General features: G+C 31.4%; 2 protein-coding genes across 3 annotated transcripts; one reads left to right on the top strand and one right to left on the bottom strand.

The window, feature by feature from the left end:
• The first annotated feature begins 10,974 nt into the window (after positions 1–10,974).
• Positions 10,975–12,649, top strand: LOC120204621 (gibberellin 20 oxidase 2-like). 2 transcript variants are annotated; one of them, XM_039204689.1, is made up of 4 exons: positions 10,975–11,629; positions 11,701–12,019; positions 12,091–12,368; positions 12,439–12,648. In XM_039204689.1, the coding sequence occupies exons 1-3, from the start codon at positions 11,097–11,099 to the stop codon at positions 12,352–12,354; spliced, it is 1,116 nt and encodes a 371-aa protein (XP_039060620.1). In that variant the 5' UTR covers positions 10,975–11,096; the 3' UTR covers positions 12,355–12,368; positions 12,439–12,648. The 2 variants fall into 2 exon arrangements, with proteins under 2 accessions (XP_039060620.1, XP_039060619.1); XM_039204688.1 differs by having other exon boundaries at positions 12,091–12,649.
• Positions 12,650–16,139: 3,490 nt separating this feature from the next.
• Positions 16,140–17,124, bottom strand: LOC120204526 (transcription factor bHLH120-like). Its single transcript, XM_039204582.1, has 3 exons — positions 16,771–17,124; positions 16,339–16,686; positions 16,140–16,241 (listed from the first exon to the last, which is right to left on the bottom strand). Exons 1-3 carry the CDS (start codon positions 17,032–17,034, stop codon positions 16,155–16,157), a joined length of 699 nt encoding a protein of 232 aa, XP_039060513.1. The 5' UTR covers positions 17,035–17,124; the 3' UTR covers positions 16,140–16,154.
• Positions 17,125–18,432: the final 1,308 nt, after the last annotated feature.

Raw genomic sequence — 18,432 nt, 5'->3', positions numbered from 1 at the left:
AAGGCATAGAGAACAGCTGTTTTCGGTGGCAGAGACACCTCTCTCGGTAACTGTGAGGACTTCATACGCATTTTGTGAAACGTAAGGCTTCTCTTAACAGCTCCTCGATCTGTCAAAAAGTCAAATTCGCACTCTGAACCTCAAATTCACAGTAAATGATGTATCTCACGTAAGGAGTATAAGAAGCTGAAATAGCTTTAAACCAGAGGATATGCAAGTCAATAAACCGCTGGCAAATGCATCACCAGCAGCACCGGTCGTGTCAACAGCTTTAACTTTAAGGCCAGGCACCCTGCCCTTGAATGCCTGCAAAGGATATATTTTGTAATGCACATCATAGTACCAGTCCCACAATTCGAGAGTAACCCAATCCTAGTCCAACAATAATCGAAACCCAAACCCAATCCAAGTCCAACAGTATTGATACCTGAATATGATAAGTAATCCGTCTTGATTTCCAACACTGGTGATCCTCCTGTTTTCACGACACGATATGGTGTGGTCATATTGTTGTCAGGGAACAAATAAGACAAGCATGAGAAGAAGCACCATGTAAATGACTCGATGTCCAACGAAATGCGAGCCAGCCAACTCTATGAAGCAAAGCCCATAAGTGACATCATGGCAGCACAACACGCACTCAAAACATTAGCTATGTTGTTGGGAAAAGTTAGCTTATCTTTAAAAACAACTACCAAATTTGTCTCGGTTCACCCATAATTTCTTCCATACTCTTCTACCTTTCTCTGGATGTGACAATATCTGACCATATCCCCTTCCTTAATTCTTCAAGGAGGCTGCTAGAAATCTAAAAGCCTCGCCTTTATTGTTTGTCTTTCCCCGTATCATTGCCACCTACAGCATCAAAGAGCTCATCTTCAAGTGGCTAACGTAACATATCACTGATAACATTGAAATTTAGTATACAAAAAATATGCTTATTTGGGTTATTTCCTAGTTGAAGAATCTGGATTGGGGTTGATCAACAGATCCTAGATGGGCACGAGAACACAAACTCTTGATATCATTGCCCCATTTTTGTAATGTGATTGAGATATTCCACCACCAGACCCACCAACAATTAATGGTAGAGACAGAGGAGAAATAAGATGATGGAACTGTCATAGCTATAATTATGAAATGTATCGTTTTTAGTTTTGTATTAATACATCAGTATAGAACTATAGAGTGTTTTTAGTTTTGTTTTTTTCTTCTGGAGATGTGCTTGAAATCTATACAAAGTTTTGTTGTTTTAGATACGCTTAATCATGTGGTTCTTGTGAAATGCTGACACTGGTGAATAAACATGATTAAGGCGACTCTTTTCAACTCTGCCTCGGGTTTGTAACTGTCTTCATGGTTTTATCAAGGGTAAACTACAAAAGTTCATCACTCAATTTTATTCTCACTCTTATTTTGGTCATTAAAATTGAAATATTTTCAGTTTAATCATTCAACTTTTGGAATTCTCCTATTTTGATCACTCTAAAATGATATGACATACCGTATTAATATTTTCCAATGATATGACATACTGTATTAATATTTTCCAATGACATGGTATATTTTATTAATATTTTCTACCATGTAAGATTTAAAATAAAAATACCTAAAATCCAAACCTAAATAAAGAGAAAGCCTTAAACCCTTAAACAAATGCTCCTTTCTTTCCAACCATCAGCGTTGCGCCTTCCCATGTGCAACCCCGTAAATCCCAAATCAAGCACGTTATTTGCCGCTGGTTTCTTTGTTGAGCCGGTGTCGATTGTTGGACAAAACCGCATTTATTACGTATGCTTATTATTAAAATGTTTTTATATCTTAATATAATTACTTGCATGCAAAACAATTATGATAAATTACAACCCTAATTATCCACTTTTTTCGGGTAAATTACGTATTTAGTATTTAAACTATCAATTTTGATCTGTTTTAGTATATAAACTTTTAATATTTTTAAAATCATACCTAAATTTTAGTATATAAACTTTTTTCGAACCTCTTTTTAAGAATTTGCACAGGACCTACAACGTCCTAACCCCGATCCAAATCAATGCTCCTTTCTTTCCAACCATCAGCGTTGCGCCTTCCCATGTGCAACCCCGTAAATCCCAAATCAAAACAAAGCCATAAAACCCTAAACTTTCTCTAGCATCCAAGCCGATGTCCCTTTTCTTTTTGGCCACCCTTCGTCCATCGGCGATGCGCCTCACAAGTCCTTCGTGTATAATAATCATCTAAATCTCAAACCCTCATGATCATGCTCGAGGGCCTCACTCTCTCACTCATGCTCCCAACACTTGTCTATCCGCCTAATACCTTGCTTTGGTCGTGCGACCCAATTCCCTTACCTAATACAAGCTGTCATATCTAGCACCTTAGCGTCCATATGTTCTACGACACCACCAACCTGCCCTAGCCAGCGTGATGCACTTCAACGCCCTTATCGTCTCAAATTTACAGTCCTATATGTCGTTGCCTAACTTTAACCCCAAACTAAAATCCCCAAATCCTTGAACCCTAAATCATACCCCATAACCCGATGCAGTGAGGTGAGAGTCATAACAGTGAGGGTGTGATTGTTGAGGGTTTGGGGTTCATAAATTAGAGATTGGAGTTTGTAGATTAGGATTGAGATTAAGGTATAAATATTTTTTTTTTCATTTTAAATCCTACATGACAAAAATATTTATAAAATATGTTATGTCATAGGGAAAAATTAATAAAGTAAGTTATGTCATCTTATAATGATTAAAATAGGAGTAATTCGAAAGTAGATTTATTATATTGATTTCTTTTAAATTTTAGTGACTAAAATAAAAGTGAAAAGATAATTGAGTAATGACCCGATCAAATATACCTATTTTTAATTATAATTTCTGCGTATTCATTGTTATGTGATGGGTCTATCAATATCATGGGATTTGCAATTTGCTCCTACATGGAGAACTAAGTTTTGCCACACCTTTTGTTTCCATTGACATTGTAACAACCCCACCTACATGCTGTTAATACCCGCTGGCCAGTTCATTGTTTAGTATACAAATGGGTCCCTTGACTATAGGATATTATTTTGTTAAGTACCCTGGCTATTAAAAGTTACATAATGGTCCCTCAACTATAGGGAGTTGCTTTGTTGAATCCCTCGATTATTGAAAGTTACAAAATTGTCACCCAACTATTTTGTATGTTCCAAACTCGTCATTTTCCGCTAAAAAATAACGACAGTTGAGCTGGACGTTAACATGCTGACTGAGATATGATAAAATCTAATCTCATAATCTTAAACGACTATCATATCTCAGTCAACATGTTAACGTCTAGCTCAGTTGGCTATTAATTTTTTAAACATAATGAATAGTCAAGTGACTATTTTATAACTTTTAATAGTTGAGGGACTTAACAAAGCAACTCACTATAATCGATGACCATTTTGTAACTTTTAATAGTATGGAGACAATAAAGTATTATCCTATAGTCGGGGAGCCATTTATGTACTTTAACCTAATATAATTTATGCCAAAACTTTTAAAGAAAAATCAGATGAAATTTTAAATTTAAGAGTTTGACCTAAAATAAATATATAAATCCCCACTATCATCTTGTTCTCTAATTTGGATTTTATGAAACCAAACTAACTATAATTTTAAAAATATATAAAGAAAATGAGACAGCCCATTTGCTTGGACCTATTGGTGTTTGGACAAGTTGAAGATTTCTCATGATACACTTGAAATTATTGAATTATATGTGGGGTTCCTGCTGATGTAAAGCACCCAAACTTGATTTTTTTTCCTTTAAGAAACTTTATTCTTAAAAAAAAAAATAAGAAGAAAAAAGGGTCAACATGCCTTTTTTTGGTACCCTTACTCGGTTACTTCTCAAATCATTAATTAGTTATATTTTTTTTACAAAAACATTTAGGTCAAGAGTGACTCCTCCAGTCTAGGGCCATGTCATACTTAAGACCCAATTGAGATTTATATAAAAATTTACAGATTGTCCACCAAAAGTGACGGTAGTAAGATATCAATGTATACATGATAAGCAATATAAGCATAGAGGATCAAGTCTAAACATACAATGTCATCAATAAAGTATCATGCTAGTAAATATCAATCAATGGTCTACATGATAAAGTTCTCATTTCATAACTAACTTCGTCTAGCATCCATTATCATTTAATAAGATATTATGATATTCATCAATTAACTCTGATCTATATACTAAGATCATCACACACAATTTAGTCTCTAGCCTTGGTTTACACCCACAATAGTACTAATCTCAATGAACTACTAGTTTCACCTTGCCTTAGATAACATGTAATTCATACATCAATTGTATGCATGAACACAATATTAACACCCAATGTCACAACAACAATAAGATAGTTAATATGAAAGATGAAACCCGCCTCACACGTACCTCGGTACAATTCTCAGCCAATAATCAACATAATAAAAACAATTAACTATAGACCATAGAAGAAGAACACGATATCATCAAAACCAACAATATATATATCAATGACCCAGTATTACCATAGCAGTCAGGCCAAACATTATGGACATCTGACATTTATCATCATACATAATTACAACATATATAAATACTTGCAGACCACATATATCAATCATCGTCTTACAAGATCAAACAATGTAGTTTTAACTGCACAAGCATTACAGTATCCAATTCATTGAACATTAACAGGAACTAAAAGGTGCACAAGGTTGTTGAGTAAATAAAAACTAAGTGTAGTGGAAGCTTACATTATGAGTAGCATCCTTATAAAAGCATAGAAACAGGAGTCTGAAGAGATTGTTTCATGTGAGGGGGTCATCACTTCATTATGGTTTCCATTAACGATTCAACAAGGTCAAGTGGAACACACATTCGTACCATACAAGGATTTGTTCCATTTTTTACTTTTGATTTGTTTCAAGTTAATGGTTGTATTCCACTCTATCCTTTGCGGCTTTTCCACTAACACTTTTAAATGGGTGGATTAAAAACAATAAAATATATATTATATACTCATTTCTTACATTACTTAATAGGGCTAAAGTACTTGAAGAAAAAATATATTGTTTTTGATAGGAATATACTAAAACTGATTTGTTAGTATTGTCAAGTAAAATAAATAAATAATAATAATAATAATAATAATATAAATTATTCGTACCATAAAGTTGTAATTAATTGTTTCATTAAAATTTCTGATTTGTAATTTTTTAGAATTTATACCTTTTAATTTTTTTATAATTTTAAAACAAATTATAACTTTCATATAATATTTTTTAAAATTTTCTTTAATTTTTTATAGAAAGATTGCTTCAAAAAGTAGAAAACTATCAAAATAAAAAATTTAATTACAGTTAGACGATCAAATGAGATATTAACCATAATTTTAATATGATACGCCATTTTCTTAATAACAACTACGCAATGTCTATTCTATAATGAAATCTAAAATTTATTATCTATTTGACTTAAGGGTCGCCTTTGCCTCTGTAGTAAACTCAATTTATCATTTTTATCCCTATTGTATTTTCGCATCAATTTATCGCTCGAAGTTGTTCAATTGTATCATTCTATACCCTACCCCTAACTTAAAACCCCAAATTGATAACCTAAACCCTAACTTAAAACCCTCAATTTAGGGTTTTAAGTTAAGAGTATAGTATAGATGATGCAATTGAACAACCTCGAGATATAAATTGATGTGAAAATACGATAGGGGTAAAAATGATAAATTGGGTCTACTACAGGAGCAAAAGTTACCATTTTACCTATCTATTTTATATTTTTTTTGTAAGAATCTATTTTATATCTTTTAAAAATTTAGTGTTCAAACAATTATTATAGAATAATATAGCGACCATTTTAAACTTTACCCTTAATTTTAGTAAAATATCAAGTACAAAATTGGTATGTGACGTGATAAACAAATAAAATAAATGTCATCATTTAAATAATAAAAAAAAAAGAGCAAAGAAGAAGAGAACGAACAGTGTTCTTTGAAATGATTTCGAAGTCAACCAAAGTGACATCGAATTTGTAATTTGTAACATATTTTTTTAATAAATTGAGGACAAAATAAAAGTAAATTTCAAAATTTCAAAAGTTTAAAAATTTCATATATCATATATATTTTCTATTAATAATATATTTTTTATTTCCCTTAAAATTTTTATAAATTCGCCTCTTGATATAAAATTTTACGTCCATTACTACCTCGCAATATATGCGTCGGCAAACGCTATAGAAACCCAAATTTGAAGGAATTAAAAATGATCGTAAAGCGTTTTTCTTATTCTTCTAAGCCAAGTTAAGGGCATTATAGAAGTGATTAATGTTCTTCACTAGATGTTGTCGGGGATATGCCAAAGTCAAGTGTTTAATGGGGATGGTTACGGGTGGTAGAGAATCCATGATTTTTGGTTTGAAATTAAAATTTTGAGGCGTTGACTTTTTAATAGTTTCATGGTTTAATTATTATTTAAAAATCATTATATTTTATATGATTAAATTTAGATGAATGTGGTTATCACTCATGGAAATATATTATATTTTATCATCAATTATTTTTCTCCACGGATAGCATCCCTAATAGTTTTAAAAAAATAAAAGTATATTCTACGTAAGTGTATTTGCATACCACAAGATAGTGATAGAAAAGTTTAGAGTAATATTATAGTTATAAAAATTTCAAAATTTTAAACATATTTGATTGACAAATGAAAAATCTATTAATTACACATTTACATATAATTGTAATGATAAAGATACTATACATATATAATTATAAATAGGTATAAATATAATGTCAAAAATAGCCCATAACATTTATCTAGATGTTCACTTTAACCCATATATTTCTAGAGTATTTCAGTCTTAACGTTTTAATTTTTGGTAAAATAACTCATTTTGATGAATATCGTTAGTTGACTAATGACACATGTCACATCATCATATTGAATGATGAGATATATGTTACGTCACCACCTTAGATAATATGTTATATATCATATTATTATAATGTTTGATGTGACATATATAATGTTTTTATTTAGATGATATGACATATATCATATTATCACCTTAAATGATGTGATACATGTTACGTCGTCATCTTAAATGATGTGTTACATATCACATCATCAACTTAACACATATAAAATATCACATTATTAATATATTTTAAGTTACATGTTACCTAATATATTTTAACTCATCAAATTAGATCTAGTATACCTATAATGGTGAGGTTTAGGGACCAAATTTTTTTTATGTTATGAGCGTCAACTTAAAAAGTTATACTAGAAATTTAAGTGTATAAAATCATAAAATTTCAAGAAATGTGAAATTAGATCATCAACAAAATATATATAAAAAATATTTAAATTATATGTGGATTTAAGATTTTCAAGAGTGTGATTCCCTCTCAACCTATCTGTGATAGGGTTTGAATTTAAGAACTCAAAATTCTAAGATGTCTTCCTTACCATTAAGCTTATATAGTTTCCTCACCGTTAGGTGAATGCCGATCACATATTAGGTATTAGTTAAGGTGATAGTAAAAACACACACATGAAGAATGCAATTAATGAATATTTAGTGAAACTGATATATTGATTCTTTTAAAAATATAATTATATATTTTTATTGGAAATTATAGACCGTGGTTAGTATTATATACATGAATTAGGCAGATTCTTATTTAATTAATAAAAGGCAAAATATGAAGGAATTTTCCATATTGTGAAGGTGACAAAAAATGGTGGAAACAAGCCCTAGAGGGGTGCAGGGCAGAGTAGGGAAAGGTTGTTATTTGATCGGTGGAAAAAAGGATTATAAGCAAATTTTTTTTTTCCAAATCTATAAATGCTGAAAATGAAGTGGCTGTCTATTCCAAATCTAATTATGTTCTACTATATAGGACTATGGTCTAAGCAAAGCAGTTGTTCCACTAATTATTTTTCATGAATATATGGAATGAAAGATTAATAATAATAATAATAATAGTAAGATACATTATACTTCAAATGAAATAATTTAAATTTAAAATTTAAGACAATATTAATAAAAACAATCATTTTTTATAAGATAGAAGCCGTTAGTTTTATTTGAATTAGAAAATATTCAAATTACAATAAAGGTTTACGATCATAACCATAAACTAAACACATAATAAGAAATATTTTCCTATAATCGTTAATATAAGAAACTAGCTACTTAAGATCACACAATGATCATATAAAGAAAATGTTAAAAAATCTAACTAAATAAATTCGAATAAAAGATAGAAATTTATCTGACATCATCGACAAACGAACCACAAAAGAGAATCAAGCTATTGAAAGACAACTGACAAACTACAAATCAAAATCAAGCGACGTGAGAAAACTATCCTAGAACACTAATTGCATATCTAAATCCAATATGAATGTCCAAAGCAGAGAAAATCAACATGATAATAAATAAGCGTCATATTGATCAGTTGTGACAATATAAAATCTAACTTGAGAAAATGATAAATGAAAATAATGGCCAAACGATGGAAAATATGTCAAAAGACCAAACAAACTGAACAAAAAAATATTTATAAGAAAGAAATAGAATAAACTTGAAAAAATTATATTTAAAAGCCTGTTGGGTATTTAATAAAACTTAAATAAAAAATATAATTTAAAACTAAAAATTGACCAATAGAATGACTCTTGACGCAAGTTTAAGTACATGAAGGCAACCATATCTTTATTTACTCAAAATTCTGGAAGCAAAATCAAATGGGGTTGTCCGTGTGTGTGCTCATTTCTCCCACACAAAAAGCATATTCTAATTTTATTTTGGACCCACCAGTTATTGACGGTATAAATGTGGGAAAATAAGACCAAACAAACTTTTATTACACATAAAGAGAGGTACGAAATTGTATTTTCCTTGAAAGATGGACACTTGTTTGATACTCAAACTAATCTAAATTTGTGTCTTTTAAATAATTGTCTTTCAAATTTTTTGTTACATAAATATTCTTTCAAGTTAAAATTTATTTTTGGATATACTAACCAATTTATCTCAGTGGTTTAAAGAATCATATTGTTCCTGGAGATAACGAGTTCGAGCACCAGTGACTATAATGATGATTAAGCGTTAATTGTCAAATGATTAAGAGTACTTATATTAGATAATACTTTGCAATCACCTTTAACTTTTTAATAAAGAAAATCATTTTTGAGTAAAAGAAAATTTAACACTATAATGTTGTGGTATGTAGGGTCAAAATTCATTAGGAGTAAATTTTATTTCTCTCTTTTATTAGAAACGAATCGTTCAAATTCAAGTTGTCAAACTTCTTTTAAATTTAATTTTAAACAAATTTAAAATGGTTGATTGATTTGTTTTCCTGAATAGTTTAGGTGATTATAAGATAATATCTGTTCAAAATATTTTTTAATTATTAACAACGAACATATATCCGAAAATAAGTATTTAAAATGGTTGATTGGTTTGTTTTCTTTGATCTTGTGAGTGTTGTGTGAGTGACAGTCACATTGTGTCAAATCAACCAATATAATACACATATATAGTCCAAAACACCTTTAATTGCCACATTTTGTTCTCCACTTCCTGTCAGGATAGGGATTTCAATTTTGGTCTAGTGCTTTGAGTTTTCTTTCTAAATTAGTTCTATAAGAGCTCACTCTACAACCTAATTTTTAAATTTCCAATGTTTTTAATATGTATTTATCAATATAAATTTAATTTTGGGTTTAAGAAATAAAATAATTAATGTAAAGTTAATCATTTTCTTTTAAAGTTCTCTTATGCTTTTGCTAAATAATTTTCAAAACGTGAAAATCAGCAGGGCAATGTCATTTGAATGAATGAATGCCCTAGTTTGCAGGAATTAAACGAAGGGGTGGGTGGGATCGTTGCTCCATTGAAAATTTAAAATTATCATATATTTTAGATTTTTTATACGCATTTTCTATTGAAATTTTGTTTTTATCCCTTTGAATTTTAGAGACTCACATCTTCAACATAAAATTTTGGGTCCATCCATGTTAATTTGGGCATTAGGTTGTCATGTTAGCTTCAAATGAAAGGAAGGGATTCCAGAGTACTAATTTGGGTTAAAGTCTACAGTAAGTCCTTGTACTAAAACAAAAAGTTCATTTCAATCTATCTATTATATATATAAAAAAAGAGATTGTTTTAATCTCTATACATTTGAAAATGTGAACAGTTTAATCCAAAATGTTAAAATTATCTTAAGTTGGCTTTAATATTTTAGTTTAAACACCCTTTAAAAAAAGTTTAATTTGAATTAAATATTCACTATAAATACCAGTGACATAGTTGAGATTGATCTATGGAGATTAAATTCTTAACTCTGTAACGAACATAGTTATAAAAGTAACTAAATTATAAAAATCAAAAGAGTTAGGACTTAATTTTATTAATTTTGAGAAAGACCACGACTAATTTCAATGATTTCAAAACTTTTGATGCACTAAAATATAATTAAACCATTAAATTTAGAGGATGTGACCCCTCCTACCTACAATGTGCCTTCATGCTGGATGAGTACGACCCTCTTAACTAATTTGTTCAATTACAACTTTAAATTTTAATCCTTAAATGTTTTTAAAGAAATTAGTGTCTTGTTTCATTAACCTGATCGATAATTAATTAGATTTATATATTTTAAACACTACTTTTATTTTCCACAAACCTTTAAACAATGCATTATTACATGATACAAATATAGAAAAAAATTAATATTGTGGGATGATTTTAATAGTATATGTTCATAATCTTTTTAATTATTGACAACGCACATATACCTTGCAAATATAATCGAGAAAATAACGTGCATGCCTTGGGATCAAATTGTAGTCCCCGGCAACCTTATAAATAGACCTCAAACTCCCACAGATTTATAATGTAAAGAGTTTGGGGCTTTGGGCTGCACTCTAAAATCTGATTGATGGTTTCCATTACATGAAAATTTATGTGAAAGCAAGGTCCCAGGCTTAGGCTTGTTTAGTTTCTTTGTCATTTTTGTTAAAGATATTTTTGCTGATGCAATGGCGATTGATTCTGTTCATCATCCTAAAGACGAAAAGAAAGACGAGCAGAAACAACTGGTGTTCGATGCCTCGGTGCTTAAATATCAGTCCATCATACCGAAACAGTTTATATGGCCCGACCATGAAAAGCCTAGCGTTCATGCACCACTGCTCCAAGTACCATTGATTGACCTAGGAGGGTTCCTTTCCGGTGACCCTGTTTCCGCAATGGAAGCGTCGAGGCTTGTCGGCGAGGCGTGCCAGCAGCACGGTTTCTTCCTAGTGGTTAATCACGGGGTCGACGCCACACTTGTGGCTGATGCTCATAGTCACATGGATAACTTCTTCGAATTAACACTCGCTGATAAGCAAAGGGCTCAGAGGAAACTCGGAGAGCACTGCGGATATGCTAGTAGCTTCACCGGTAGATTCTCCTCGAAGCTGCCTTGGAAGGAAACGCTTTCGTTCCGGTACTCGGCCGAGAAAAACTCTTCCAAGATCGTTCAAGAGTACCTCGTCGACAAATTGGGAGACGAATTCGAGCATTTTGGGTAAGAAATATGGATGTTGTCAACTTAACATTAAAAAAAGATGAAATGAAAACTGTTTTTTCTTTGTATAGGAGAGTTTACCAAGACTACTGCGAGGCAATGAGCAAGCTTTCACTAGGGATAATGGAGCTTTTAGCCATTAGTCTTGGTGTAAAAAGATCAAATTTCAGAGAATTTTTCGAGGAAAACGATTCAATAATGAGGCTGAACTACTACCCACCATGTCAAAAACCAGACCTCACTTTAGGAACAGGACCTCATTGCGATCCAACGTCTTTAACCATACTTCACCAGGACCGAGTTGGTGGCCTTCAAGTGTTCGTAGACGAGTGGCGTTTAATTAGCCCAAATCCCGAAGCATTCGTCGTCAACATCGGCGACACCTTCATGGTAAAAATAAAGTTTTTACCTTTTTTTTTCAATGCTTAATTTTTAATCTCGAGGGGTGTTGGTGTTGTCAGGCACTTTCAAACGGGAGATACAAGAGTTGCTTGCACCGTGCGGTGGTGAACAGACACACCACAAGGAAATCACTCGCTTTCTTCCTGTGTCCGAAGGGAGATAAAGTGATAACCCCACCAACAGAGTTGGTGGACGCCATTAATCCAAGAGTATACCCAGATTTCACTTGGCCTATGCTGCTTGAATTCACACAAAAGCATTACAGAGCCGATATGAACACACTTGAAGTATTCTCCAACTGGGTTCAACACAGAAACAGCTGAACTTGTCATTACAGTCCAGGCCATGTCTGCCAAACAAAATGACATTGATGTGCGGGTGAGAGAGAAAAAATGTGATTTTTTTTTCCTGCTACGAGTTAAAAGGAAGACCAAAAAGGCAAAGTTGCTACCTTTTTTTTTCTTAGTGATGAACAAAAGGCACGACAATGGATACTGTAAGGAAGTAAGGGAACACAATAAAGATATCAATCAGCTTTTAACTTTTTCTTTCATCTCCATTGATAATATAAAAAGGGCTATCAGTACAATTACCTCTCTTCCTGTAAAAACAAATTTAGGGTTCAATTTTTACTAGTTTTCCTTTATTTCACCCAGCAACTTCATCTACTTCTCAAGCTGCTATATCTCTCTTCTAGTACCAAAGGACACAGCCCTATTGAATTTTGTATAGCTTTTGTGCCTATTAAAGCTTTCGGCTCACTGCATATCATTCATCTCATTTGATTTATATTGGTTAGGTATAACATTGGAACAGTATACTTAAACTATGAATCCCATTTGAAGCTAGTCCTTAATTTTTAAAATATTTTATATTAATCCACCAACTATAAACTATATTCTAAATTGATCTTTAAAATTTAAAACATTTGAAAATCAATTTTTAAACTATCAGTATCACTCCATTTTAATCTTTCTACTGTCATTAACTCTAGCGGTTAAAAGTTAATCTGTTTTAGAAGTTCATGAGATTTTTTATGTCACATGTTCAATCTCATGACCTTAAAAATATATTATTTTTTTAACCAATAGAGTTAATGTCAAGTTAATAAAAATATTAAAAATATAATGATATTGATAGTTTAAGGAATAATTTGAGGATTGATATAAAATATTTTGAAGCTTAGCGATCAAGTTAGAACAGGGTTAGAGTTTGAGACTAATATAGAATGTTTTAGAGATTAGGGACTAATTTAAAATGAGAATCATAGTTTAGGGATTTTTGTGCAATTATCGTATCTACATTCACTATTAAGGAGGAAATAAATCCAACATGTATAACCAATGGGCGTGTCCCAAATTACAATATGATTCTCAGCAAAAGACAATCGTTGGGCCTGCCTATTGAATGATTACGAAGAGCAGAGTGGTAGAATCCACTGAGGATTGCAGGGCTTTCGCTTAAATATTGTATTCTTCTGCGAATATATATATATATATATATGTCCAGATTTCTGTAAATAGTATATTGTTTTTTTTAATAGTAAATTAAAGGTAGTATATGTTCAGATTTTTTTAATTATTAAATTAACGAGATGATATGAAAAAGACATATGAAGATGAGATGGGTATAAGATCATATTTTAATATATCTCGGATCGGGTCGGATTTCTAAGTCATATATTCGGGTCGGGTGAAACTTCAATTTCGTCGGGTCGGATCGGGTCACTGGTGGAGGACCCTTTCTTCTCGGGTCGAGTGGCCCAAAAACCCGACCCGACCCATTGCCATCCCTAGAGGAGATACTCTACCTAATTAGTAGAGGTTTTATTATATAATCTTTTTAAAAAATAATACTTTTTTTTTAACTATTAACGTCGTTTAATAAATTTTAAAGACATGTCATTCTAAAATAATGTCTAAAAAGAAGATATAACAATGAGTACTTGCGTTAGTTTTATTAATGATTTCCTTGTTTCAATTGCTACAACAAGTTTGTTCCATCGAGATTCAGAATCAAAGAACATCGTTCCTAATGTCATGTTAGAGGTGGGGTTGGAATAAAGGACGAACTGTTTGTCCTGTTTCTTTTAAATATATATCTCAGTCGATATGAATAAACATGTGTTTGGTGACAGTGGCATTGATCAACTCAAATAAATAATGGTTTACTTGGCAAGCTTATTCATGCATGATACACCTTTTGAAGGTTTATAATAATGCGAGGATAAACATTACCTCTAGTTTCGTGGAATCCCTTCCCTCTTCCTTGGCGGCAGATAAAAAAAAAACATAGCTTCAAACTGAAACCATTATTTTGGCACGTGATGAGTGTGTTTAAATAGTTTTATAATCACCAAAAGGTAAAAACTTTTCTTTTAATGGTTTCACACTTGTATAAGTTTTATTGTATCTCTTTCAGATTGTTTATATACTACATTTTCATTATCATTCTTTCATATATTGTAATCTTTTGACATGACAAGTTCTTTAAAATGATCAGACTCACACGATCTATCAGTTAAATATATTATTTAACTGTCAGATTTATTTCTCATGTTAACCTACAAATAATCATTACCATTTTAGATTTGACACAAGAACTCAAAACCTGTATATAAATCATCATATAAGGTTAGAGAGAGGAAATTTTCTCTCTCTCCCTCATCATCTCTTTCAACTCATCAAATTATTCTCTATGATTCTCTATTTCAATCAAAAGAGCTAAATCATTAAAAACAAACACTTTATTGTCCACATCAACATGTCATTTAGGAAGAGATTAAAAACACAAATATTCAGTCAAATGAGACATGCTTGATACCAAGAATTATTGACACAAACTCAAAACCTGTATATAAATCATCATATAAGGTTAGAGAGAGGAAATTTTCTCTCTCCCTCATCATCTCTTCAACTCATCAAATTATTCTCTATGATTCTCTATTTCAATCAAAAGAGCTAAATCATTAAAACAAACACTTATTGTCCACATCAACATGTCATTTAGGAAGAGATTAAAAACACAAATATCAGTCAAATGAGACATGCTTGATACCAAGAATTATATAATCCCTTATATATATATATATATATATAATGTTCTACTTCATTATATATATATATATATATATTATATATATAATATGAAGTAGAACATTATTCCATGCATCACATAAACAACTATAAACTCATAAAGATTCTTCATTCCTGCTGATAGGTTTGGGACATAAATTAAATTTAAAAAAAAATATAGTATCATATCTTCAACTAGGAACCATACAATAAGGATTTAGATGTGCATGCCTGTATAATTTGGATATTTGGACAACTATAAAGTAATGGTTTGGAGCCTTGGCCTTTATCCTTAACATCAAAATCTCCTGCACGGTTGTCCATCTTATATATATATTAAAGCATTTCTACTTGTCGTTAACAATTTATAGATGAAATAGCTCCTACAGAATTCATTAACTATGAGGGAGATCAAAACAGTTGTTCCACCTAGTAAATCAAAACCTAACACTAACCTCAACATATTATGTTATAATTAGGGACTGAACTAAAACAATTTAGGTTAAAGGGTACAAATTTAAGGAATTATATTAAAAATTTAAGAGGTATTAAATTACAAAATTTTAAAGGTGTGAAGTGAAATCATCAATAGAAAATATTCAAGATTTGAAATTTCCAAGAAGTACGATCGTACCCAACACTCCTCGATTGTCTCTGGTTCCTATCAACTTAATTAGGAAAGTATTCATGCATAGAAAAATGGATTAACAATGAAGTTAATCTGGTTTTCATTAACATGCAATGCATGGAAGACAATTAATATGTGTGCTTAGTTTATCAAATCATTAATCTTAAAAAAAGGACAATATTTATGATAATAAGAACACATAAAGCTCCACTCCCTGACACATGTGATGATAGGAAAAATATAAATGTACCACACCTTTTTTTTCTGAAAGCAAAAAGCAACTTGCAGAAGATGGAAATGTGTCAGATATATATTATATGGGTCATACTAAGTAGAGAAAAAGATCAATCTTACTCAAATTCTAATGAAAAACGTGGGAGCTTTGATGGGAAAAATCTCCATTAAAGAAGCATGGTTTAATCTAGCTGGGGAGTTCGAGCAAGGATGAAATTTCTTCATTTACTTTTTTCTGCAGATAAGGTACATCAACGCCTCTCAGATCATTAACCTGTAACAGCAAAAACAAAGAGTTGCATTTGGTAAATAAGCAGCCTAAAACCATGCAAAAACCCCTAATTAACCTAGTAATCAATGAAGAATCTTACCTCAAGTCTTATGGTGTGAATTAGTCCTCCATCAATCCGTGTGGAGATACAATTAACAGCATCAAGTCCTTCGTCAAGCAGCAGCTGGACCACCCTCGAGAGGGTCAAAGCTTGAGCACCATGACCGGTTCTGACCACAACATCAACACCGTCCAACGATTTCCGAACGACGGCAGTGCTTGGGAAAGACTCGTTGGAGCTCGTCCCTTGGTGAAAACCACTCGAAGTCGAATCAAACGATACTTTCTTTAACTCATCTCTTTTCGCACTCAGTTCGTCGATCCTCTTCTGCAGGTCCTTTATATAGCTCACTGCTCCGTTCATATGATCCGATATTGCACGCTTTCCCTGAAAAAACCCATGAAAAGTAACCCTAAATCATAACTATATGCAAAAACAAGTAAAATCAGTAGATACATGAAGCAGTTTTACCTTGATGTACTCTAGAGGGAGAAGGGTTCGGAGAGAAGCACAAAGGGTGGACATTCCTTGCCTTCTTTGCCTCTCAATATCCCTATGCATCGACTTCTTCTTATCATCATCATCATGACTGTCTTTTCTCTTCTCACTGGCCAATAATCTTCGTTGCCGGCCTCTACTGCTGCCACCCATGGGAACAAAATCCAAAATCTCATCCTGTGGAATTGTGTTTTGAGGGTCGGAATTGGAAGAAAACTGGAAGAACATCTCATCCATTCTTCTTTAAGTGGGAACTGAGGGAGTATTGATTTTGAACTTTGTCTGGGATTTGGGGTTGAAGACAGCAAAATAAGAGTTCAGACAAAAGCAATGGATACGTTTGTTAGGGTGAGAGATCTTTAGATGGGGACGAAGATGTCAAGATTCCATACCATCCTCTATTAGGTATAATTGTAAGATCATGAGAGATATGAACTGATATCTAAACCCATTTAATATGTAGTCCCTTTTGCAAACTCTATTTTATGCTTTAGCTAATAATTAAGCCACCTAACCCCAATTAAAGAAAATTGTTTTACATGTTTTTATATTGATTAATGAGAACAAATGTTTTGAAAAAAAATACAAATGCTGGGAATAAAACATTAAATTTAATTGAATATCTTTTTAAATTAAGCCCCAAATCTTAATTGGGTAAATAATACTAAACTTTAACTATGATCATATTTTGGTCACTCAAATTTAATAATTTGAATTTCATCATTAAATTTTTGAGTTACTCCTATTTTGGTCACTCTATTATTAATTATGTAACGATTTTATGTCATGACATTTTTTTTAAATTATGAAAAACCTCCAATGCTTTCTTTTCATTTTATGAAAATATCCCTAGAATCTTTCTTTTAAAAGTTTTAACCTAGTTTTTCATATTCCCCTTTGATTTTCTCACGCATGAGTAAATCACAATAGTGGGAAGTTGGAAAAAGAAGAGACGAGTAATATATTTTGATAATATGTTGATTAAACAAATATAGATAAAAGTTGTTTTCTGAGTTGAATTTTATGAATTTTAAAAAGAATATATAAAAATCTAAATTGATAGAGTAATAGGGGATGATGAGGAAAACTCATCAGTATCCAGAGTGATTAAAGAAGACATATAAAATGATAGTTTTGACGATATCGTAACATGAGATAAAACTCTAAAAGATTCTTTTTGTTGGGATGATGATATAATAGAAATAAAAAATAAAAAATATGTGGACAATATGTGTCTTTCATGTCATCAAAAGAAATGTCCATGTCATCCTATTATTTTTTATTTAACATATGAATGATCAAAATATGAGTAATTTAAAAGTTTAGTGGTGAAATTAAAATCTTTAAACTTAAGTGATCAAAATATAAACACAATCAAAATGGATCAAACTGAGTGACGAAAAAAACACAATTTACCTATCTTAGTAAGGATATTTCTTAATTTTAAATATGAATGTGAACACTCACATTCATCTAAATATTATCATTAAAGATATTAGGTGTTTTATTTTAATTCCGATTTAATTAACTTTATTTGTTTGTTTGTTAGAGTATTATTTAGTAGTGCTTGTTGATTGGGGAACATTTTTTCTCCCATTGAGGCACCTACCGTTGGATAAGCTTATTGTATAATAC

Source organism: Hibiscus syriacus, unplaced genomic scaffold (assembly GCF_006381635.1).
Source record: "Hibiscus syriacus cultivar Baekdansim isolate YM2019G1 unplaced genomic scaffold, ASM638163v2 tig00011079_pilon, whole genome shotgun sequence".
Classification (NCBI taxonomy): Eukaryota; Viridiplantae; Streptophyta; class Magnoliopsida; order Malvales; family Malvaceae; genus Hibiscus; species Hibiscus syriacus.
Note: the sequence above shows the minus strand (reverse complement) of the source record. Positions and strands in the feature narration are given on the sequence as shown.

Excerpts from the sequence above, each read along its gene's own strand:
- LOC120204621 (XM_039204688.1), top strand. The coding sequence starts at position 11,097 with ATGGCGATTGATTCTGTTCATCATCCTAAAGACGAAAAGAAAGACGAG. Across the intron at positions 11,630-11,700 it reads GACGAATTCGAGCATTTTGG|GAGAGTTTACCAAGACTACT; the intron begins GTAAGAAATATG and ends TTCTTTGTATAG. Across the intron at positions 12,020-12,090 it reads ACATCGGCGACACCTTCATG|GCACTTTCAAACGGGAGATA; the intron begins GTAAAAATAAAG and ends TGGTGTTGTCAG.
- LOC120204526 (XM_039204582.1), bottom strand. The coding sequence starts at position 17,034 with ATGGATGAGATGTTCTTCCAGTTTTCTTCCAATTCCGACCCTCAAAAC. Across the intron at positions 16,687-16,770 it reads TCCCTCTAGAGTACATCAAG|GGAAAGCGTGCAATATCGGA; the intron begins GTAAAACTGCTT and ends GGGTTTTTTCAG. Across the intron at positions 16,242-16,338 it reads TTCACACCATAAGACTTGAG|GTTAATGATCTGAGAGGCGT; the intron begins GTAAGATTCTTC and ends TTGCTGTTACAG.